The sequence below is a fragment of the Epinephelus moara genome, chromosome 10, assembly GCF_006386435.1.
Source record: "Epinephelus moara isolate mb chromosome 10, YSFRI_EMoa_1.0, whole genome shotgun sequence".
Taxonomy (NCBI): Eukaryota; Metazoa; Chordata; class Actinopteri; order Perciformes; family Serranidae; genus Epinephelus; species Epinephelus moara.
Window position 1 is genome coordinate 24,379,279 of NC_065515.1, and position 25,203 is coordinate 24,404,481.

Below are 25,203 nucleotides of genomic sequence, written 5' to 3' on the forward strand. Positions count from 1 at the left end.
GTTATAATCATTAAAAAGCAAAAGCAGCATGTGTATACATTCAGTAGGCTATATCTTCAGTAGCTAGCTAGCTAACCCTACACTCTTCAGGGTTTGATTTTGGTTTTGGAACAGGGAAGAAACATTTATCTTTTTCCAACCTCTCCAGGTAACGAGTATCATAAATACACAACATGCCCCAGGCACAACATTTAGCTCCAAATCCACAAAACCAGCCTGAAAATGATGGAAATCTTAAACGATTGCATTAAAGTCAATGGAGCACAGCTGTGTTGGTGTCGAACCCTGGTCTGAGCCGGCCTGATGCTACGTTATGATTGGCCAGTCTGTGTCCAGGGCGTTCACATCATTTCCCATCATCAGAATGGTCCTGCCTTGTACCACCCCCTCCCCTCTCATTACTATCGAACAGTCCCTAATTCTGTTTCAGATGTGTATGCCCACTGTCTGCAATACTTAGGGTCCTTTTAACATGTTCTGTGGTTATACATTGTCAGTCTTTTAGCAAAAACATGCCTACTACAGGTTTGTCTATGTTGGCACATTTTCAATGTTAGGAGTTCAATTCAACACCACCTTTTGCAGCTCACCTCTGGCAACATGTAGCCTACGCCTCCACCTACTGTCTGTCGAGAATGTTGTCGAGCTCCAGCACCCCGGGAAAGAGGGCAGGCAGAGTAGCAACGTAGCAGAGGTTATGAAAAAGAGAAGAGCTCCTATTGAGGCCGTTTCCACTTTCAGAAAAGTCCTGGCAAAGATTAAGGAACATTTTCAAATGCATCGCATATCTTCCCTTCAAACGCCTAAGGCTTATTTAAACTTGGATACGGCACAACACCGACACTGAAGATAACAGCTAAAGTGTATGTTATGGTAATAATTAATGTGGAAATACACTAACTGTTGCAAACCGTGCTTCCATGTTGACGAGTTATGTTTTCACGGCCGAGTGGTTCATCTTCTCCAACATAGACGATCTAACTGGAAGAGACGTCCACGTGCTGCTGTCTGGACCAATCAGAAGCATGCGGGGAACCGTTGGGGTTTGAATCATCCCCTGAAAACAGCGGCAGATGACAGCAGCAGCTCGTTTCGCTCACAAACACTGCTCGTCACTTAGTGAGCTAACTTCACAACAACACCCGTAAACAGCTTTCAGGACTAAAACTTTGACAGCTATCATGTCGAAAAAACAGATTTACTATTCTGACAAGTACACCGATGAGGAGTTCGAGTACAGGTACGATGAACTATTCGGTATTTGCTAACATTAACAAGCTAACGTTTTCAAAAGTCCGTTAACTGTTCTGTGTTGAACGTTAGTCAAATTATGTTAAGCTTGGTTCGGTTAGCTAATTTTAGACGGCTCAAAATGTCGATAACGTATGCTGGCATTTGCATTTTGTAGCGGGTGATTCTGTAAAAGATAGCACAGCGTGTGTAACTTAGCTTAGCGTTATGTTAAACTTGGTAATTAGCTAACAAAACTGCAACAAAACAACCCCAATCAACGGAACAGCTAATGCTAGCTAACTAACGGTTAACGGTATCGACAATGTTAAAATCACTTTGGTTTGAACTGGGGGCGTAACGTCGCTGCCATGTTAAAACAAACAAACAAAATACACTAACGTTATTATTAGTTAGGCCGAGCGTCAACGTTAGCTAGCTAACTAAACTTAGCTAAAATAGCTAAACTGAAATTGTCTTGTAGTGGGTCATTATTGACTGTTTTAATTATTTTCCCATAGGCATGTGGTGCTTCCAAAGCAGCTGTCCAAACTGGTGCCCTCCTCCCACCTGATGACAGAAGACGAGTGGAGGGGTCTTGGGGTGCAGCAGAGCCAGGGCTGGATTCACTACATGATCCACAAACCAGGTGAGAACCCATGGACTTAATAGACAACACTCATGTAACAGTGAAAGAGCTATTGATCATTTTCATATGTTTTTGTCCATACTGGTTTTGCAGATCCTTTGTTACTGGGTGTCTATCTACAAGAGATGGGGGACAAAATCTACAATTCTCCATCTGTGCAAAAAAAGCATCATAATGCTTAAGCAAAGCTAATGTATAGTTTTACGGTCTCAGCAGTTTGAATTGGTCTAATCAAATGGGTATTTCCAACGTTACAGTATTTTTAGAACAAAAGTCTCCTTTGTATTTCTATCACTTCTGCAGCTCAGCGAGGATACGCTGCAGGGAAATGCAACTGCAGCTGGAAAATACCTAATTGTTTTGTCTATCTCAAACAGCTGAAGCCTCGTTTTAGCGTTAGCCCAGCTGTAGAGTGCATTTTTGCACAGGAGGACTGTGTATTTTGCCTGCAATCTCTTACATAGTAGTCAGCGACAAAAGGATCTATTGATGGCCAGTATGAAGAGCGAAATTATTATGGTGACCAGTAATTCTTGTTTTTGAAGTGTACATCTGTATTTTTGTACTAAGGTAGTCATGGAAAATATCTGAGCCTATCCATTACAACAGAGATACTTAATTTGCTTTGCCCAGGGGCCACATGTGCAAAATGCGAGGAGTCCAGGGGCCGGTTAATAACAAACTTTAGTAATTCATATATTAATAATTAGACCAGACCTCTGAGAGGGGCACCTTATTTACACTCAAAGGACAAAAACAATCCCAGTGTAAATTAATTTAGATTTTATTGTAAATTAGAAAATGGTCAGTGGGCCACCTGGCACCCTATTGTGGGCAAAATATGGCCCACGGGCTGCAAGTTGAGTATCACTGCTTTAACGGCTCCTAGCATGTACCATTAGCAGTGAAATTTATATGCACATGGATCACAACCTTGTGCAAGTTAGTACACTGTATGGTGTAACCACTGTACTGTATGGTACAGTAGATGAAGCTGACGGATACTTCTTCTTTGCTTTACTCTCTAGAGCCACACATACTGCTTTTCAGAAGACCTCTCCCAAAGGATTAAATGGAAACCACCTGTAAATCATCTTCTATCATCTTTGCTGATAAGAACCATACATCTCTCCTACATACATCTCTTCATATGCTCTAATGTATCGTTAGAAAACCCTTAGTTGCATCTTTTCTTTTGTCCTTTCAAACTCCCTCAATTTTTAGAGGCAATGGGAGGCAAACACTTTGTTTTCACTGTGAAGGATAACCTTATAAACAATATGAAGGCGGAGCTTGCCTGTCGATTGTACATTTTAATACATTTTTTTAAAAGTCTTTTGATGCCATTTTGTTATGATTGATTTACTTGCTGAGTATCGGACAGGCATAGGGTTTTATTTTTCTCCAGCTCACTATTCTCCCCAAAAACTTTCTGTGTTTTTCCTGTTCTTAAACTTATGTTTGTGTTGTGTATATAATATTATTTCTAGATATTATAAATGTCAACAGTGAGTCATGGATGATTCAACACGTTCTTTGTTGTTGAAAGAACAAGATTAAATGTACTTCTTCACGTTTGCTCATATGTTTTTTTTTTTTCTACCAGATTACAGAATAAGTGTGAGAGTGCGACGATGTTCAGTCAGAAACATTGACAACAAGTGGGGTAACAAATTCAGAGTGTCTGACACCCAGGGAGTAGGCTGGTGCCCGAGCCTTGTGAACTGTTACTTTCTCTGGATTGTAAGTTCCAGGACCGGGTTTCTCTGTGGCATCTCTGGGTAAGCCGTGGCGTCCCAGCATGGAATACGCCGGCTGTCTGGGTAGATAAACACTCGGGTCCGTACTGTTGTACCTGCAAGGCCCTGGCGTCTTGGCTAAATCCACAGAAGGTCCCCCTGTGCTGAAACTACCTGACATTGTGTAGCTTGCGCTGGCTTGCTTGTTCGGGACTTGAGGGCCCATTAGCGGAGGGAGACAGTACTTGTTAGGAGCAGGTACTGCGTCCACGCTTCGGTAGTGCGTACGGGCGCCCATTGTGTAGGACGGGGGTCTGCGCTGGAGGTTGCATGGTGGGGTCTTCTCAGGGCTGTATGCACCAGGTCCAGGTGTCTGGAAGAGCTCCTCTAGTGAACAGAAAACAGTTGAATAATACAAACCATCAGCTCAACACCATATGGTAGTGTTCACTGAGTGGGGTTCAGATTTTCAGTTACAACAGCTGACACTTGATCTCTGGAAGTAGTGTCGAAAACAAATGTTCTTGTACAAGCGTTCACCCTTTCACAAAATGAGTCATAACGACATAACCTGAACAAAATGTGCGCTCAAAATAACCGTCATTTTCTTATTCAGAAGAGGAACTTACTCTGTGCTTTCACTCTGCCCAACATTGAGTATGCAGGTGTGCCATCCCTTCCAAAGCGAGTGATCTTTGCATCGATGTGATACTGCGGCCCTGGACTTGAGTCTACACAATACACTGCAGGGAAAGTAAACATTTATGATCAATTTAATATAATGTCTCTTCTGTCAGTATAGTTTAATCATGCAGTGGTCCTAAAACTGGCTAGATGAACATAAAGTGAGGCATTGTCTCCCCCTACTGGCTTTAATTTGGCATTACACCACTTAGGACGTGTACCACTCTGACTTAGCTCCTGTTTGAGGAGATTATATCACTCTGACAAGATGAACACAATGCTGTTGTTTTATAAAAATATAATGTTTGTGTATTCTTGATAAGACTCGTGGTTCTGACAACAAAGGTCTGACAGAGATAGCATCAAAGTTTCCTCCACAGCTGTGCAGCTAAAGAATAATCTAAAGGTTGAGGAGATAAAGAGCTCACTGGTGTCACTCATCCTGCCGTGGAAAGAATAGGCAGGGCTCGTTGGCTTGGTGAAGTCGTGGCCCATGAATCCGATGGTGGGAGGAAGCCCATAGCGCCCAGGCCCTGGCCCTAGAGACGTGGGGAAATGTCACAAAGAAGAATGACCCACACATACTGATATAGCAAAATATGCAGTAATATTAATAACAATAATAATCTTTATTTGTATGGCACTTTTCAAAACACAGTTACAAAGTGCTTTATGGGACAAATTAAATAAAATCTGTGTGTGTATAAAGGAGTAGTAAGTAAGGTTAGTATGTTTCAGCACCAGTCAGTGACTCATTAGAATGCAATGTCCACATATTTGCAAAAAATTATCGAATTTTGCATAACTGTGACCACTTATCACCATCTGATAAACTCCAGTGTGAGAGGCAAGAATGATCTGCATTAGACCTGCGTCGTCGCACCTTATAACAGCCAATTAGCCTCCAGCTTGCATCTGATTGTCCTCTATCATGTGCATTGGGTCAAAAAAAAAGCGAGCAGGATGCAGCACATGAAGACACAGGTGTTACATCAGCGTACAAATGTTCTGTGGCATGTGCACAAGCAGAGCAAGTGAAAGCATTTTTCACAGAGAGGAGCGAGTCCTGGCAGGTCTGCACTCTGAGAAACCCTCCGCTCTGCTCAAGTCAATGTTCCCCCTTTGAAATTTACCAGCTGAAACATAGGTAATGATGTATGGGTTTACATAATGTATTGACAAACTTACCCTTTTCTCTTCCTGCTATTACAGGGTATTTCTTCTCCATTTGACTCTTTGTAGAATTGAATCCTTCAGGAATCATTCAATGGTAGCAGTACTACTGAGACATTCATACAGCATGTCAGTCATAGCAAAAAGAAGCTGGCTGGCAGGTTGTTCCCTCGTTTAGCCAAAACTGAGGTCAGCTGCATATTTGAAAATTCATTTGTTAGAGGAGCACCTCACTCCATGTCCATCTTGATGGTTTTTCTAGTTATCATATTAATGTTCCTCCAGGATCCATCCTCAGCCGTGCCCTGCCTCACAGTGAAACCCAGAGCCCCGTATGATCCAGAATCAATCCCTAATTTCCTCTGAAACAACCAGGAAACCCGAGCCGTATAATACACATCAAAGTGTCAACAGCAGAGCTGACTCTGCACTGGATAGGGTTTTATCTACCTGCCTGTTTGTCCCCTTTGTCCACCTGTTGGTGGCTCAGACGGATGAATAGCCCTTCCTCCACAGAGGTGGATGTATAGGTGCACTCAGCTGCTACTGAGGAACAATGTCATCACTCCGACTCACTCTCATGTAATGCTAGCTCCCCCTGCAAACCATGAAACCAAGATCCCCCTCTCCCTCCTTTCTCTTTTCACTCTTTCTGCTCATCGCGGTGTGGAGACGCAATATCACTCTTCAGCCATGCATGCAGTTGCCACGGAGACTGCTGTGGGTAGTGTGCTGCGGCCAGGTCCCCTGCATCGCTGGCTGACTGTCACTACAGGAACAAAGTTTTCCATTTAGACTGGAGGGGTAAATACTAACGTAAATGCTCAGAGATCAGAGGGAGGGTTGAATTTGTGAAGTTCCACAACTTCTGTCTCAAATTTTACCTTTAACTATGAATAACTGACAGCACCAGTTCTCCATACACACCTCCTTATATTGATGAAAGAATGCAGAAACCACACATACATAAAACACAAACACTGATGCAGGGTCAGATGCAGCACACCTGGAGCAGTTACAGAGAGAGTACCGTCATTTGGCAGGCTGCATTAAATTGCCAACACACACTCTAATTTCTCATCTGTAACATAAGGTCAAACCGATTACCCAGATGCAGTTACAGTTTAGCCCTCTTTGATCTCCTCTAATCCCAGCGATGATTTGTAGTTGGGATTTGAAGGCCTCAGTTAAAGGCCTAAGCTGCAGTTGCCAGAGGCCACAGTAACTGAGCGGCTCGACAACTGACGTGCAGAAAACAAACATTAAACTTTAACAGGCTCTAACTCTTTCCCGGCCGCTGCTTCGGTAACCCGTATCTGCTGTGAGCAGTTACACAAACACATAAAGTACCGCGCACATCCAAACCAGGAGATGTAGAGAGTGTGTACAAAGTGATACACACATGTACATGCTTTCTGTCTCCAACACAGAAGCCTGCCAGGGGTCACAGAGTCAGTTATCAAAGCAGAGGGCCCTCTGAAGCAGCAGGGTTGTAATACAGCTCGCTGCTGACAGGAAATTATCTCCAGACTTAACTAGCCTTTCAAAGGAAATGGAGCAACACAGCTTTCATAAACTGCAGCTCCTCTGCTAGAAGAGCAGATATATGTACTGTGCTGTGCTGCATCCGCAGAGATTGTATTGTACTGAAAAGTAACAAGGGTGAAGGTATTTCTATCCTACAGTTATACACAGTAGAATTGCACAAGCTCAAACAGAAGACGGAAGTGTGGTAGCAAAATACAGAAGCCAGTGACTCTAACAAAAGTAACCTATGTTAAAGGAATACTTTGCCAGCAAAATAACTATGTATATATCAGTTACTCACAATGTGTTATCTTGAATTCATGAAGAAAACATTATTTTTATTGCATGCCTTCACTTTGAACGGAGAATCCAAAAAAAGGCAATCAAGGTCTGCATTCCGCAATAGCAAAACTGTCAAAACCTCTGTCTCCAATCTCTTACACAACTCGACAATAACAGTAATTTTACCTCACAGAACACAGGGGTTGCTGGTCCACCACCGCCTTGATCAGTTAGTGTTATTATTTATTTCTTATTTAACCTTTATTAAACCAGGAAGTCCCATTGCAGTTGAAAATCTCCAGGCCAAGGTAGCAGCCAATCAGGACACATTTAACATGCAACATATACAACATATAACACAAAAATCCACAATAAAACAACTGTTCAAACATAGTGGCCTCGGAAGAAAAACAAGCACACGTCTCTGTCACCACATTCTTTATGATGCCCTTAGATTCATCAATGGATGTAAGCGTTTCTAATTTTAGATCTTTTTGAAGATTGTTACATGTCCATGGTGCACAGTATCTGTTAAAACCCAGGGTACATTAAAGAGCAACCACTTGGAGGAGCATAGCAGGTAACTACCAGAGCTGACGAACAGAGCGGAGCAGAGGTTGGCCAGAGGTTTGCCTAGTATTGCTCTATAGATAAAAATGCACCAGTGCTGTTGTCTGGGAATGGCCAATGACGTCGAACCCTGCAAATCATAAAGAATGCATTTGTAATAAAACGTAGAGATGCATGGTAGACTGAATCAAGGCTTCGTAAAATGGAGGAGGTTGCATGCATATACAATATGTCAATGTACTCAATCACAGACAGAAAAGTAGCTTCAACAAGTTTTTTTCCTGAGCACTGAAAGTAAAACAAGACTTCTAAAATAAAAACCAATCTTCACTTTAAGCTTCCTCACTAGAGCAGCAATATGTACATTAAACGAAAGATTGACATCTATCCATACTGTATACCCAAGTACTTGTATGAGGACACTTGCCAAATGGATTTACTATCAGAAGTGAAGATGCTAAAATAGTCAAGCAACTGTGAGCGAGCTTCTGAGAAGGCCATGAACTTTTCTGAGCATTTAAAATCAATTTTTATTGTGTAACTTTGGTGTTTTAAAGGGTTGGTTTGGATTCACCAAAGTCTCACAATTACACAAATAAACCATCGGCTGCTCTCATGTTCAGGGAGGTAAAATGACTGTTTTTGTCAATGGAGTCTGGCTTGGAAAGAGAGCATAGATAAGTTCCCCTTTCGGTTCAGTTCCCCATTGGAATTGCTCAATCAATTCATCACGAATTTTCTCAGTTTTTGGATTCTTCGTTCACCAGAGGCATGCAAGAAAAACACAGTTTGCTACACAAATAAAAGGTAACGCAGTGAAAACTTGATATACAATTTTTTTTTTTTTTTGTTGAAGTATTCCTTTAATGACCCACGCATGAGCAGATCTTGTCTGATTATTAACCACAGCATCAAAACCTGAGCGTGAAAGCCAACAAAATCAAAACCTTGGATTGTATACAAATTTTATTCTCGTTTGTTTTAAAAAGCACATTTTTTTTTTGATATGAACAGGGGCTACATTTAATCAAATTTGGTACATTTACATGAATTCAAAACTTCATTATTGATTTTTAAGTTGATTGCTTCACGAATCAAAATTTAACAAAAACAAAATAGCTTATGAACTGTACAATCAAATCTCAAGGTAGGTAAGGTGAAAGGTGACTTGAGAGTAGACGATGTTTCAGAAACGTTTGAGCTGGTGTGTCCTGGTGGACCAGTTTGAGTCGGTCAGAGACCTTTGTTACATGTCAGTCCCCCTTCTTTATTTTATCTGTCAATCTCCACTGTGATATCTAGGAAAGGCAATAACGCCCCCCCAAAAATCTTTAAAATGAAAAACATTTGAGCTTATGTTTCTGTAAAGCATATGGGCAGCATATGTCTTTCTCCAGCAGGATACCAGCACAGGAATTTCATCAAACATTTCAGTAATTGGGTTAAAGCTTGCTATGAAAGGAAAAAAAAAAGCCTTTGACAGCACATATCTTTTGTTTGAACTCAAAGAACCACGAGGGCAGAAAGTAGACTGTATGGGCGGGCAATGACAAAAAAATAAAAATGATATGACCTCTAGCTACAAATAAATACCACAGATAGAAAATATAACAAAATATTTTGCTTAAAGTCAGGTGTAATTACAAACATAAATACTTGATTATTTCTTCTAGTGATTATAAAGGCAGTACAGTGAATAACAAAGACGCTATGGTGCCTATTGGTGACCAGGAGTCTGGAGGAAGGAAAATAAAAGTCTGGAGGACACTACCTTAACAGCAGTCATACACACACACACTCACATCACAACCACACGCACACAAATGTATAAATGCATCCACACAGGCTCCATTCATGACAATCTAACACCTAAAAACACTCACACACTGTCACACTCTTATTCTCCAGACTCCATCATCTCTTCCTTTCAGGCTGGACAAGTCCCAAGTCTCTCTTCTCTTTCCATTCACTAGCATATTCACAAATAATGTACAATTTGGAGGTGGGTATGGCTTCACTCTGTGGGCGTTTCTGTGGACGACAAGAAAACAAGACAAACCATTATAAGATCAGACACTATTAACACTTCTCTCACTCAACAGTATAAATCTGTATTGTTATTTAAAGAGACAGTTCACCCCAAAATCAACCGTATCACCACACAGAAGGAAGCGTGGATCTAGTGTTAGCTCAAGCCTAGAGCACAAGCCTCTCATCATGAGTAGATGCACAATTGGCAGCTGTAGTTTGGTAAAAAGTCCCTACATGAAACTACGGCCAATATCTCCAACGCTCGACAACTCGCACCAAACAATCTACACTGATAAATAGCACTAAAGGTAAAAGGAAAAATACAGTATGCATTTTTGATTTGGGGGTGAGCTGTCACTTTACCAGGTGCATTTCATACCTGCAAATAACTAACCATAAAGGCTACTAAATGATGAATGACATAGCTGTTTCAACAAGGTCTGTAGTTTATTTTGAGGCAGCCCACATACATATTTCTGCAGTCATAGATACTTTTAAGAGCACCACATGTGGGTTCATCTGTGTCTGAAAACAGTCCCAACAAATGCACCATTCCTCCCGTTTGACTGATGTTTACTAAAAACTACAGTGCCCAGCTGTTTTAGTAAACAAGTGACCATTTTTAAAAATAAGTTTTTGTAGGAATGAATAAGCTTGGGGCTGTGTGCTACAGACAGGGTGGGGAAATTGGCAAGTACTGAAAGACAGACCAGTGTTCTTAGTTTTGGTCTTTTCACAGGGTTTGTTGACTAAGAGATATATATATAGAAACAGAATTGATGGAGCAGCTCCTACCATCGCTCAGGGGTGTTTTTTGTGTCCAGTGTGGGTAGCTGGGTATCTGCTGGCTGGAGCACCTTCTGTTCTACGTCCTGCCCACCGTCAGGAAGGTCAAAATGGTCCCCTCCCTCTGCATCAGCGAGGAAAGGCTCAGAATCTGGGTCGTATTCGTAGGAGTAGTAGGACACCTCTGCCATGGAGCCCTGCTCCTCTTCACCTGGAGAGATCACGGATGGGGTGAAAAATGGAGACACGTTACACCAGATGTGAGCTTGGCGCTTGTCCTGTCAGGTTTGTATCTATGTTTACACTGTACACAAGACTTCATGCATCTTTGATTACAATGTACCAGTAGGCTATTTCGAGATGGATAAGCCATAATTTCCACTGCTCTCACTTGTCACTGGCTAGCTAGCTTGCTATCATGGACACAAATTGGCATTCGGTTGTTGCTACAACTACTGGCAGGACCTCACGCCTCCTTGTGGGCCTCTCAAATTCAAAACTAATCATCTTGGCAGTCGATATATACCCATTAAATCATGGTCAGGGGAATTTAAAGCAACATTTTATGGTTATATTTCAGTGTTCATGTCGTTACCCATCTTTGTTGTCATTACAACACAGACCTAACAGCAGTGCTGCTGAAATCCGTAAGTGCAGTTAGAAAACTTGTTTCTGTAATACCAAAGATGCTAAATGTCATCCTACACGGAGATGAGGTAATAATAAAAAAAAATACTAGCTTTATTTGTAGAGTACTTTTTGAGCTGAAAGCATAAAGGGCTTTCCAAGGTGCAGAAAATACAAAACAGAAGTGATACTAATAAAACATAAACATACGCCTACACCAACATATACCTATAAGCATGCATACATATACACATGGCTGCAAATATACACTCCCATACACACAATAAGTCTATCAACTGTCAGGAAAGGCCAATCTGTCGAAGTAAGTTTTAACATGAGATTTAAAGATGTGAACAGAGTCAGCTGATCTGACACTCAGTGGGAGACTGTTCCAAAGCCAAGGAGTGGACTCTGGAACAGTTAGAAGACCCAGACTAGCAGACCTGAGGGGCCTGTTTGGGCGGTACCGTGTGAGAAGCTCAGTTATACACTCCAGTGCCAGATCCAGATCACTAGAGGCCTCGTATATCATTGAAAGAACTTAAAAATGGATTCAGAAAGAGACTGGAAGCCAGTGCAGGCAAACCAAAATAGATGTGATCTGTGAGGATTGTTTTGTTTTAGTCAGAAGTCCAGCTGCTGAATTTTGAACGATTTGGAGCTGGTGTATAGCTCGATCGCTCACCCCTGGCCTTGACAAGGTGGCCATTGAATGGTTGATAACAGTATGTGATTAACAAGAGCTGGATTTAGTTGGTGTCATGAAGACTATACAGTTGAGTTTGGGATCTCTAGAAGCTTAAGGAGCAATCTTGCGTCATATGAGTCTCTGTTTTTTCTTTTCTTGCACATGTGCACCAGACGCATGCATGTATCTGATACACACTGCCAGTGGTTTTATACTGTTCCCCTGATCTGCAGGTGGCGGTAAAGCACAAAAGAACATAGCTACACAGTAGGGAAGAAGAAGACAGTCAACAGTAAATATGAATGTAAATTAGAGAGGTTTCAAACTCTTAAGAAAAATCAGCTTTGCAGATGGACCTCAAGGATACACATGTGCTTTCTGGTGATTAACACTGAAGGTAAACAAGAAAACTCCACAAGGCACCTTTAATGACCTGTACATCTGACGCTCTTGTAGCGATACCCCATCACAGACAGTAGGGGTCCCTGCCTGCTTAAAATGTTGTATTCTCACATAACACGCTACTTTAAACTCACACTACTGGAGAACAGCACAGCTTTATCACATGTTTACTACGAGTGCTTACTGTGAGTCCACTACAATCAGACATCAGACAATTTTTGTTACACATTAGACTTCATGGTGAGGTTGAACACAAACACACAGAAAGGATATGTTAACATTTGATTACTAAAGCGGGAAGTTAAAACTGACTACAGCACATGCACGTGACGGAACATTTCATCTCAAATGAAGCTTGCAGTCTGTGTATCCATTCTAATGTATGTTGTCCTCTGGTACAAGTTCACTAATAAGACAAGTCTGCACAGGGAAGCTAATTCCAGAGCTTCAGCTTCCTCCACTGTTCCAGTGGAAACTGTCAGTTCCTTGGCACAACCCGCCCTCACCTATTACACTCTCAGTGCACTTAGCGGGCATGTCGTCAACATTCTAATGGTTTACAATGACAGTGTTTTTACAGTACTTATTCAATCTAATCACCCCTGGGTTATCATATTCTAGGTGAGTGTGTGTACGCGTGTGTGTCTATGTGGGCGTATTTGCCTGTGTGAGCATGCAATACGTGTATGTGTGTGTGCATATATGGATACATATATGTGTGTGTGAGTGCATAACAGCATTCCTGTGGTGAGTGTGAAGCGTTAGCTTTTGTACTACAGAGACCTTTGACTGAGAGCAGCTTTGTGAGCTGCAGCTACTGGGAGCTGCAGGCTGGGAGACAAGTCAGTGCAGGCTGTGCCACATCACACACGCACACACACACACACACACACACACCTGTACACAACTCAAACATTCACATAGGCAGACATTAATGCTATATATCAGCTCACTTATCACCACATGCAGTCCACACACACATGTACAGCGCATGCACTTCTGCCACTTGTGAATGACTTCGCTGCCTTTTTGTGTTTTTGTTGCCAAATGTAACACAGCTACATCCTCCCTCCGCAAGCAGCCAAACATCCTATCAGGAATTCTCTGGCCGCCTCTCTGGAAGCAGCAGCTGATCTAAGCTCATGGCAGGGCAACAATCAAGCCCGCAGTGTGAAACCTATCCACCTATTTATCACACCGATCGTAGACATGATGTGGTGGCAGGGGAATGCGCTGCCACACACCCCACCTACGTATCTACTTCCCTCTACTTCCCTCTCATCCTCTCTCTCTTTCTGCCCTGCTCTTTTTTCTTCTTTCACCTCGTCTGCCGCTCATCCCTCTTTGACTGTCTTTCTCCGCTTTCTGTACTTAGTTTTACACCCCTCGCACCCTTTAATCTTTGTCTCACTCTTTCTTCTTCCTAGCCTTGTGAAGTCCCATTATCCACATGACAATAACACATACGGTGTACAAAAAAGGGTGCATGTCAAGCATATGACATAACTGAGATCTCAGGCTCTGTATATTTACATTTAGCTGACACAGAAGCCCAGATTAATGGATGCAGAATCAGATGACATGCCTAGAGAAATAAAGGCTGTAGCATTCAGACAGCGGATGTAACATCCTGCATAATCAATAGCGAATAAGTAAAAGCTACTGTAGGCAGAAAATATATAGAGTAGTGCTGCCTCTGCTGCTGGGTACAGCTGGCATTAGCATAAAGATAGAGAGAAGGTTGGAGATGGAAGGTAAAGCTGTGTGTGAGTAGGAAAAGGTGTGGTAGATGAAGTTACCTGTGTGCACAGGCACTGAGGGCTGCTCAGTTTCCTGGTTTGCTATTGGTTGCCTGTCCTCCACCGTGGTCTCCACTGGAAATACAAACATATACAAACACACACACGTTAGATTATTCACATTTATGTGGCTGCCACGGCACTTAAAAAAAAACTCGTAATGAATTCAACAGAGTTTCAGTGTTGCATAATCTAAATACTGCCCAGAAGCATTATCCACCCCACTGAGCAACACTTCTTGGCAAAACAATGATGTACACTCAGTCTCAACAGAGGCCTGCATTAAAATCTTTCCAAAAATAGCCGGGGCCAAACCATGGCCAGAGGGACCGCCGTGTGTGGAAACAAATTGTATCTTTTTCCTTTTCAAAACAGGGAAATGGTGGCATGAACCTCCCCCACACAACCATACACAAACAAACAAGGTCAGGGAGCTCTAAACAAAAATATGATTCTTTTGATAATCTACAGCATGAACCACTTGGCACAAACTGAGGTCTTTTCCCACCAAAGTTTTGTCTATGCCTTTTCCCCAATCTGCCCCACAACATGAAGGCTCCTTTGTTGTTGGGCTGTGCGTCGGAAAGGAATGTGACAAGGATTTCAAAGGGCTGGACAAAAGCACTCTGTCATTTGGAGAGAGCCCTGTAATACAGCAGAGAGCGAAAGAGGGTTTGGGGGGGGGGGGTTACGGTGGGTAGCTCTCCTCAGAAAACTCATCCAGTAATCAGCTCAACACCTGAACAGCTGTTTCTACAGCTCAGATCACAGCACACACACAGAGGAGCACAGGAGCGCTTGCACGTGCATGTGAATAGACACACATACAGACGCGTGCACAATGGACATGTGGACGATTACACACACATATTGAGTTACAACTAGGCTAACTGACTGTATCTGATAAAAACACAAGCTCACAAGAGTTCCACACGCACAGGGACACACACTCGTTTCCTCTGAAGTTCCTCTTAAAGTTCTGGGATATGCAATCTGTGAGTTACGGCCCACCTATTGTAAAAAATCAACAGTATACAGTTGATAGTAGCTGCTCTGGGATGCACACGGCAAGATGTGACAAGCAGTAGTTTGAAATTGTGGCTGTTTCAAAATGAAGTGAAATGAAAACATCTAAGCAATTATTTTCACCAAAGTCTATTAGCGTTAGCATGATAATTTGACTTAAAAAACACAGTGTTCATATTAGCTAATTTCTTTTTATGTTTTGCCGTGACCAAACAGTAGCTGCTGCGTTGGATGCGTTGAATTTTTCGATTTAAATGACCATTGTTTTGCTCGCATGCCTCCACGGTGAACGAAAAATCCAAAGATGGTGGAAACTGTTGATGAGTTAAGGTCATAGAGGGTCGCGTTTAACAACAGACTGTAAGCTGCAGGCATCCAAGAATTACTGTACCAAACTAAATACAAATATAGCATGGCAAAAAGCCAACTTCGAGTGAATCTGGGGTCGTCTTTTCCTTTTACTGGTGAACTTGTTTACAAACAGTAACTGACAGTCCTGCATGGTATACATTTAAACACACGTAACTGATATTAAAGGAATACTTGACCACAAAATAAACTTTTGTAAATCAAGTACTCACCACGTGTTTCTTTGACTTTGTTAGGAAAAAGTTTTTCTCACATGCCTCCACAGTGAACGGAGAATCCAAAAAAGGCAAACATTCTTTATTAATTGGGGGTCCGCATTCAACGACGGCAAAACTATATCAAAACATCTGTTTACAAAGTCTCATGCAGTATAATCCAAGTCTCATTTATCCAGTTGTATGCTCAGTACTTCCAAAACACATGCATTTTTGCAAAAACATCACTATTCAATAAAACACCTACACATAAACAGCGCAGGTGTGCAACTCGTCCATGGGTGAGATTATACAGAAGTGTTCTAAATAGTACGATTTTAGTGAAAATGAATGTGTTTTGATAGTACGGAGCATTCAGCTGGATAAATGAGACTTGGGTACTAGATAATTGATATATATAGAGTTGTGAGAGAGGTTGTAAACGGATGTTTCATATAAAACCACATGCCCCGTGCACAGCACTGTCAGCCCTTATAACTTGGTGCAGGTGATGGCAAGAAACATCAGTTTGATAGTAAATAAGTAGATACACCGTACACAAGAGGGCTGAATTGCCTTTTCTTTTGATTTAGTCTTTGAAAACTAAATTGAAAGAAGCAATTAAACCCTCTTGTGTGCGGTGTACCTGCTTATTTACTATCAATTGGATGTTTTCATACAGTTTTGCTGTTGCTAATTTTACTTTAATGCGTTAGGATTTTCTCAATTTTTTGGATTTGTCGTTCACCATACGTTCAGAAGGTGAGGAATTCCACGTTGTTTCTCTACATGGACTTACAACTGATGAATCAGTCTTGTCCAAGCTGTCACTACTTTCCACAAATGTAGCAAGGTAGTTAGCTAACTATGTAAGAAGATAACGCTCACTTCTTAGTCCTGCCTACCACGCTACGATTGGTCGAATGTTTTTCCAACCAGTTAATGTCTTTGAAGCGTTCAACAAATCTGAGATGAGGGTGGAGAATCAGAAATCTGAAGCCAGGTTATAGTATAGCCAGCAGCAGTGTGAGTGAATTATGGAGCCTGACAAGTTGTAAGGCCAAAGTCCAGGTGATGTGTGATGTGAGAGCTCTTACTGTGAGGACACTGGGACAGCGGAACCTGCTTGATGCGTGTCCCGTTTCGACAGGCAAACACCTCCATCTGACACTGGTTCTGGTAGAGCTGGCCGTCTGACCCACAAACTGGCTCCCCGTCATAACCGCAGTCCCTGTAGCAAGTGCAGCGCTCAAACTGCTCCTCCTCCAGACAGCCAAACACATTGTTGCACTGGTTCGCCTGCACAAAACCTGCAGGGGGAATATATGTGTTTTTAAGAAACTGATGGCAGTGTGGTGTCTGTGAATCATTAAGGAGCGTACCATGAGTCTCACCTATCCACTGATTAGTTGAACTTTCCACCTCATTGCAAGTGGGCCCATCACACAGCTCCCGTGCTAGCGGACTGCTCTCGCTAACGTTGTAGAACCGCGTGGCCTCAAAGGCTGCATGAAAAGGGCAGACCCACACCAGCACGTTCACACATCCACACACACAAAACAAGGATGACACTCACCATAACTAGGTCATAAACTTGAAAAAAATCCAATTTCCTCAAAGAAAGAAGTCGCTTCATAAATCATGGCGAGCTAGACAGTTTTCCTGCTCTGTAACTCTTTAAAGAGCAGTACTTAAAATATTCATCAGAGGCACACCTGGTTCGTAGTAGTCATAGATCTTGACCGGAACAGGCGCTGTCTTGCCAACAATGTATTCCCGGACGGCTTGAAAGGCCACACACGTCATGCACTGGCTGGGGATCTAAGAAACAGTGGCAAACACAGAAAAATACTTGCAAAAACACTCAGAAACAAATACAAATGTAAAGCACTTTAATTATGTACACCAATACACTGTTACTACATACAGACTTCTCCCTAACTCTGTGCAAACACTGGCTCCTCATCCACCATTTCCAAACATACGATTATCTTCGATCTGAGCCTTGATGGACACAACAAGGGAGATTTTGGATTAAACTCACCTCATCAAAGTAGAACAACACTTTTCTTCCATTCAGCTCGTATCTCTTCAGACCCACGCGCTTGTCCATCAGCAGCTGTTGAGAAAGAAAAAAGAAAATCAGGCTCTGCATGTAGAAGAACACACAACTGGACTCAAGCAAATCTGTGCAGACACAGACTTAAAGATTTTGGTTGGTTTATTGGTTTAGTCTTGAAATTGGTTCAGAAGTTTTGTAGAGTATGCGTGAACATGTGTTGTTCTTGGTGAAGCATTGATGTGGGTAATATTTCTAAATGCTTCTGTGATCCATCTCACTAGTTTCTTGCGCTACCCTAAGAAAACCCCAGAGCTGGAAATCAGTTCAACACGTTACATACCAACATCTTTAAAAATAAGAGTTTCACAAGGCTCAATTAATTCACTAAAAACAAAAATGAATCTATGCATATTCCCCTCTCTCTCATGTATTATATCTGTTGGGAGGAAGTAAAAACCTATGGCTGATGATCCATCCATCCATCCATCCATCCATCCATCCATCCATCCATCTTCAACCACTTATCCAAGGTCTGGTCGCAGGGGCAGCAGGCCGAGCAAAGGACCCCAGACGTCCCTCTCCCCAGCAACGCTTTCCAGCTCCTTCTGGGGGACCCCAAGGTGTTCCCAGGCCAGACGAGATGTGTAATCCCTCCAGTGTGTTCTGGGCCTGCCCCGGGGCCTCCTACCAGTGGGTTGTGCCTGGAACACGTCTAACGTGAGGTGCCCAGGAGGCATCCTGATCAGATGCCCGAACCATCTCAACTGATGCCTTTCGACACAAAGGAGCAGCGGCTCTACTTCGAGCTCCCTCCGGATGTCCAAGCTCCTTACCCTATCTCTAAGGCTGAACCGCGACCTCATTCTTTCGGCCACTACTCAGAGCTCATGACCAAAGGTAAGGGCTGGGATGTAGATGGACCAGTAAATCGAAAGCTTTGCCTTCCAGCTCAGCTCCCTCTTCACCACGACAGTCTGGCACAATGCCAGCATCACTGCCAAACCGCTGATCCATCTCACGTTCCATTTTACCCTCACTAGTGAACAAGACCCCGAGATACTTGAACTCCCTTGCTTGGGGCAGTAAGTCACTCCCAACTCGAAGGGGCAATGGTTTCCGGCAGAGAACCATGGCCTCAGATTTGGAGGTGCTGAATTTCATCCCAATCAAAGGAATCCAAAGGGATCCAAAGCTCATGGCTTGTCGTCAAGCCAGCTGGATATTTGATTCTCACAATAATGGACAACTAGGAGTCATGGACATGGAAATGGACGTAAATAGTAATCAGCACCACAGCGGACTGGACAGTTCCGTCTCATGCTAACAAGAGTTTGCTATTCACTGAGATTAAACACAAAGTTTAACTTCATGTGACAAAAATCCTGGATTGAACAAAGTAATGTCCTAATGGTTCTACAAGCATAATGTGATAAGTGTTGCAAATACATGACAGGTGAGCTATTAACCTTATAAACACTGCTTGCATAGGCCCAGCTTTGTACTGTCAAAAATGTCGACAGTCACAACGGTATGAATGGTGATATCTTCACTTACTGTGAATTTCAACACATTGTTCTTTAGCTCAGACAAGAGTGAACAAACTGCACAGTCAGTGAATACATATCTTTAAACTATACTGAAAGCTCATCAAAGTGATTCGCACTTTGCACCTCAAGGACAGTGCCCTTACCACCCAATTGTCAGAGTCCACATGGTCTGCGTTTGCTCTGTGGGCAACGACTGAAATGTAAACCATATGCACTCCACCATGACATGATGGTCCGCGTGGTCACCAGTCATCGACTTGGCTAGGCATGTATCAGCAGAAATCAACAAGGGTCGCCTGATCAGTGTTTTATACTTCAGAGTGTCTGGTATTTTGTAAACCTTGTGCACAAATGTCTTGTTGGGTCAGACATGTATGACCATATCTATTAAATATCAGTGTATGAATGAGTAATGGGGAAGCTGTTTACTGCAAATTTGAGTGTGTGCATAGAGAGCCAGTGGAGTTAATTTCCCCCACGGGGGGATTTTTCATTCTGTCAAAGGTGGCAGCCTTTGGACAGCAGGGGTTTATGAGGTGCTCAGCCCGAGCTGGCGCCACCGAGACACACACACACACACACACACACACACACACACACACACATGCATGAACACACACAGCACAATTGGTCTCTCTGTTTACAAAAGCATTGTTTGCCTATCTAGGAACTAAACATTGCCAATGAACTCCCATAGCTCTAATGTTATACCTAGAGTGTGTTCTGGGTCGTTAAAACAAGCTCATTATATTGGGTGATAAGAGGCCATGGCTGCGGTAGCTCCCACTCAGTCACCGGACTAATCATTCATGACTACAGCTTCCATGAAAGCAACTAGACATGACTGTAGAACCCAAGCTTGCCACCATAAATTGAGGAATGCAAGTGGCAGTCGGGCAGGCAGCAGTAAAACTCCAAGGGAGGCCAGCAGGGGTGTAAACTGAGCTTGTTAGCCACTACAACTCAGGTCAGCCTCAACTGACACACTCACAGTGGTATCTGTGTGCATGTGTGTGTGTTTAACATCTCCCCAGGTAGCCAGAGAGGTGGCTCTTTTAGAGGTGGAAGCCTGCAGACTAAGGCCCTATAACTGTCTAGTAATGAGGGACAGGCTTCTGATGGGTGGCTGGGGAGCTGACCTGGATCGCTTTTAAATTTATCATCGCTTTCTCTCGCTCTCCGTCAGCCGAACCATTCCTCAAACTACTCGTCCATCCTGTGACTTCTAATCCTCAATCAATCCAGTCCACTGTTCATAATAGTGTATCTGTCTCTTCCCTCTGTCCTCTGTAAACTACACAAGGTTTCTCCAAGTCTGTACCTCACAAGGCCCAAAGAGGTGTGTGTGTTGCCCAGAGAGGCCCGGTGGCCTCTGACCCCTGAGACATTGTAACTCCACGGGGTCTGAGCTGGCTGGTTTTTCCTAAAAAAAACACCATAAAAAGGACCCTCACCTTAATGATCCTTCCCTTGCCTATGACACATACAACACATGGAGACACATGTGAGTAACACGCTGCACTTAGAGGGCCTGTCTCATTTGTCTTCAGGAGCTGTTCTGTCCAACTTCTTAAAAGGAAGATTATGACAGGTAATCATTAGACTCCTTCCTGCTCCGACAAATATTTACTCCCTCCACTCTACCACTGGAGGAATATCCATATCAAAAGTATGTGTGTGTTTGTTTATGCGTGCATGGTAAGGGATGCGTCCTGTGTGGGTGTGAATGTGTATTCATGAGGTTGGGGTTTGCAAAGGAAACTGGAGGAGTTAGATGAATTCCAGTACATACTGCTTTTTCACGTCAAATGGTCTCCAGATGTGGACACATCCGTCTCCATTTCCACCTGCCCTCTCAGTTTGGGCACTTACCTGACTACTGACCCTGTTTGTCTGGCAATATGGGAGCCACTATGACATTGGCCAATGAGTGTCTACGGGTCTAATCCTTTAGCAAAGTGTGTGCATGTGTATTAACGTGCTTACGTACCCTCTCTAGACTTTCAACGTCTGCTCGGAAACCGGAAATCATAGGAACTTCTATGACAGCCATGTTGGATGATCCTGAATGAAGCCACCTACACACAGAGCCAAGGTTCAGGATGAAAAGGCGGGGTTGTTAGAAGAAGAGATGTGTACACATGCAAGGCCAATTTATTTACTTGTATGCAGTGTGTGTGTTCTACCTGGCACAGACTTCTAAGGAGATGTGGAAGTCCATTTTGTCCTGGTGGGCTGCTGGGTCGTCATCATCGATGGGTGCCCGCCGCTTCCGGTTAAGCTCGGAGCGGTTGTCAGCACGGCTCCGAGAGCGTGAGGAAGGATGGCGGGGAGACGAGGGGGAGGAGGAGGAGGAGGAGGAGGAGGAGGGGGACTGCAGGTGTCGCTCCTGAAAAGGCTCTTTCAGGTCCACCTTGAGCTGGAAGGCTGGCTTGGACACTGGGTCAGGTAGGTTGTAAGAGACATCAATCTGCAGACACGCAGAGAGCAGTGGGAATGCAGTATTTAAAACAGGATACCAATGAAACAGAGACTTAAATGCTCGGATAGAGCAGTCTGACTGGATCAAAAGGAAACAAAATGATGTCCTGGCTTTTTAAGCATGGCACCCAGCTATGAATAGTTTTTTCCATAAACACTTCACCACATATATCACTTTGACAGACAGATCGATATTAATAAGTCCTTTCACAAATACTGGACTGGCCTATTCCTGCTAAAGTGACATTTACTTTCACTGTCTCGGCTGCTTTGTGGTTTAAAATCCAGTGATGTGTATGAAGGTGCTAAAAGAGCGTGTTCACTTAACATGCTCATGTTTTTGTTGAATGGTGAACTGAACATACCCTTTTGCAACTAATGAACATGAGCGTCATTTATTCTCGCGACAATTAATGACATTCATGTAATTTGTTTTACAGCACCTGACATGCCAGCGTTGTGTCGAGGACAGTTTCCCCTTAACTAAATATGAACCAAACTTTTCCTTTGCATAGCCAAGGGGAGGCCCCATGCACTTTGACAGGAGGGAAACACTATTCGACAGGGAAGCAGACTTGAACGCAACACCTGCATGGCTAATTCAACTTGCAATTTGGACAACGCAGCTATCGGTACTGCTGAAGATAATTCTAATGAATATTTGGAGGGAGTTTTCTCAACAAATTAGCACAGATTCCCACTGAAAAAAAATCTCACATCTTTATACACACATCGGCAATGAATTTGAAACAACACTTTGAGTTGAATTATCCGACCAGTCTAGGGAATATCTGTGAGTGAATGATGATCAAATTGTGAACTATGATTGTGAACTACTTGATTTTAATCTATGTGACCTGAAATTTGAGCTAGCTCTTGTTTAGTCCCTGCATTGTAATGCTACGCTAGCTATGCCAGTGACATGGCTGTAGGGATGGCACAGTTGTTGCTCCAGCATTTTTGTCCAATCTAAAATATTGCAACAACTATTTGATAGGCTGCCTTTTGTACAGAAAGTCGTGGTCCCCAGAGGATGAAGCCTAGTGACTTTGCTGATTCCTTGACTTTTCCATTAGCACCACTAGCAGATTAGCGTTTTTGTCTTAGCTTAGCTAGTGAAATGTCTCATTTGGATGAATTGCTATTAAAGGTCCATTGAGCAGGATTTAGTGGCATCTAGCGATGAGTTTGCAGAACCGAAACTTCCTCTATGTGCCAAGTGTGTAGGAGAATTAATGGTTGCTGACACAAAAAAGGCAAATGGTCCTATTTAGAGTCAGCGCTTTATTTTTCCGTTGTGGGCAACTATAGAGTAATATAGAGGACTCGTGGTAGAGGACATATTCCGTTTGTAGATATAAACGGCTCAAGTTTACAAAAACAGGTCTTATTTTCAGGTGATTAGAAACTATTGAAAACATAGTTATGAATATTATCCTGCAAATACATGCCCCTAAATGCTACATACTGAACCTCTAAATTTTGTACAGACATTCATGGTGCCCAGAGGTGCATTAAATATAGCCTAACAGGACTGCTCGTGTCGTCTTGCTAAGTTAATATTTCCCTATGTGATTACTACATTAGGTCTTGAGCTACTATACCCAATTTTCCACCCTATTTTGGTTGCAGGCTTTACTTTTTTATATGAGGATATGACCAATAACAAGCAGAGGAATTGTGCTGTGCTAATCTAGAGACATACGGTACGTCAGATCAGCTGATAGTTTGTCATTATGTCTGCTATCAAAGCAGGTTCTCATTTGTTTGCCAAATACTTGGTATGTGTCTGAGGCAGCTATTTTAAAAAAGTTGTATGAAGAAACAAAATTAATACGTTTTGGCATCATCAATAGGAAACTAACGACTTAAGAGTTCAAATATTTAAGACCTCCGGCCTTGAAAAAACTAGAAAGTCAGGAAAAAAAAGACTTAGGCAAGACTTGAAAGCATAAACCACAAATCATATTCACTGGACACAAGACATGCTTTCAGAAGACTACTATTTCAGCCTGAGGACAACTCACTGCTTTGACGCTCTTATTAATTTCACAGATGATTATTATTCCCAGAACTGTACACATTCGGAATAAATCATCCAGTCTGATTTGAGACCTTCGCAAAGCTACTAAAAAACAATCCTGAGGCACAGGACATAAACTCATCACATACAGTATGTGTACAAACACACACAGGCAGGTCTCTTTGATTGCCCCGCTCTTGTATTTCATTAGAGTCCAGGTGCTGCTGGCCTGAGGGGCTGTCAGAGGAGTGTGTTGACGCGCAGAGAGGTGTGGATGGAGGGGAAAGTAGAGAGGGAGAGAGGTGTGAGGAGAGAAGTTGTGTGTTTGTGTGTGTGAGAAACCTGCAGACGAGACTGTGTTGGAAGACGTTTCAGGCACTGTACAGCAGAGCACAACATCCGCTGCTGTAGCTGGCTCTGCCTCAGTCCAGTCAAGTCATATCTCACATACAGGCTACCGAAAACGGGACTGTAAACATCTTTGACTCATGCTTTTTTATTTATGCCTTTTTTGCAGACAAACATTTAAACAAGAGTGATAAGACGAGAGGACAGAATATCTTCCAGCGAAGAGGAAAAATTACTGAATGATTCTGTTTATAAAAGGGGTTTTTGTTTGTCATTGACAAGGTAGGAAGTAAACAGCATCCTGTCCAGGGGACCACAGGAATCAACGGGAATGATCAACACATTCCAAAACAACCGGCTAAACGCTACCAGATTACTCCAATTTAAAGTCAGGAATTTGGGCATTTATGCGACGACGGCAACTGACTCTCCTGTGCCGTCAGATTCTCGCTGTGAGCCGATGAAGTAAGCATTTCAGTTCCCTTTTGGACAATGTTCAAGAAAGGAAATGTACTTGTGTGAGAGTTCTACAATACCTGCATGAGACAGCAGCCCTCTCCTTTAGCGCTGACAAAAAGGCCTGTGGGGATACTGGGGATCTGAAAAAGAGGGAGAGACAGAAGTAAGAAGAGAAACAAAGAGAGTCAGAGGGGGCAGGGAGAGGTGAATGAGTCAAGTGAATGAATGCTGTAGGCTGCTGCGCTGCCACTGGTGGTTCCCTGGCTACTAACCAGCAGGCCTTAATTGCCCCCAATTAAGCTGACACCACTAATCACAGCAGAGGAACATGCCCGGCAGAGAGAATGTACTGCACTCTCACCTGAACCACTCTGGCTGTCTTATGGAGGACTTTTGCACACACACACATACACAGAGCAGCGCTGACCTGACGCCACAGCGCCCTGGCCAAGGTGGTGCGTGCCCACACTGTCAAATTTGCAATGTGTGGGCAAACAGGCCAATAAA

The 25,203-nt window shown here is 42.9% G+C and overlaps 3 protein-coding genes across 4 annotated transcripts in view; 1 reads left to right on the top strand and 2 right to left on the bottom strand.

Moving 5' to 3' along the window:
• Positions 1-1,037: 1,037 nt before the first annotated feature.
• On the top strand, positions 1,038-3,452 carry cks2 (CDC28 protein kinase regulatory subunit 2). The gene is made up of 3 exons (XM_050055226.1): positions 1,038-1,240; positions 1,752-1,879; positions 2,908-3,452. The coding sequence occupies exons 1-3, from the start codon at positions 1,182-1,184 to the stop codon at positions 2,949-2,951; spliced, it is 231 nt and encodes a 76-aa protein (XP_049911183.1). The 5' UTR covers positions 1,038-1,181; the 3' UTR covers positions 2,952-3,452.
• Positions 3,453-3,499: 47 nt separating this feature from the next.
• Positions 3,500-6,061, bottom strand: odf3l2b (outer dense fiber of sperm tails 3-like 2b). 2 transcript variants are annotated; one of them, XM_050055223.1, is made up of 4 exons: positions 5,491-6,061; positions 4,731-4,841; positions 4,248-4,361; positions 3,500-4,005 (listed from the first exon to the last, which is right to left on the bottom strand). In XM_050055223.1, the coding sequence occupies exons 1-4, from the start codon at positions 5,564-5,566 to the stop codon at positions 3,518-3,520; spliced, it is 789 nt and encodes a 262-aa protein (XP_049911180.1). In that variant the 5' UTR covers positions 5,567-6,061; the 3' UTR covers positions 3,500-3,517. The 2 variants fall into 2 exon arrangements, with proteins under 2 accessions (XP_049911180.1, XP_049911181.1); XM_050055224.1 differs by lacking the exon at positions 5,491-6,061 and adding an exon at positions 5,186-5,363.
• A 1,407-nt stretch (positions 6,062-7,468) lies between these two features.
• cpamd8 (C3 and PZP like alpha-2-macroglobulin domain containing 8) overlaps positions 7,469-25,203 on the bottom strand; it is a 51,715-nt gene continuing 33,980 nt past the window's right edge. The window contains exons 35-44 of the mRNA XM_050055211.1: positions 24,774-24,836; positions 21,572-21,855; positions 21,376-21,463; positions 17,821-17,895; positions 17,492-17,597; positions 17,171-17,281; positions 16,874-17,086; positions 14,188-14,262; positions 10,681-10,882; positions 7,469-9,885 (exon numbers count right to left, since the gene is read on the bottom strand). Coding sequence (XP_049911168.1) covers position 9,885; positions 10,681-10,882; positions 14,188-14,262; positions 16,874-17,086; positions 17,171-17,281; positions 17,492-17,597; positions 17,821-17,895; positions 21,376-21,463; positions 21,572-21,855; positions 24,774-24,836 — 1,218 coding nt within the window. The 3' untranslated portion in view covers positions 7,469-9,884. The remainder of the gene's footprint in view (positions 9,886-10,680; positions 10,883-14,187; positions 14,263-16,873; positions 17,087-17,170; positions 17,282-17,491; positions 17,598-17,820; positions 17,896-21,375; positions 21,464-21,571; positions 21,856-24,773; positions 24,837-25,203) is intronic.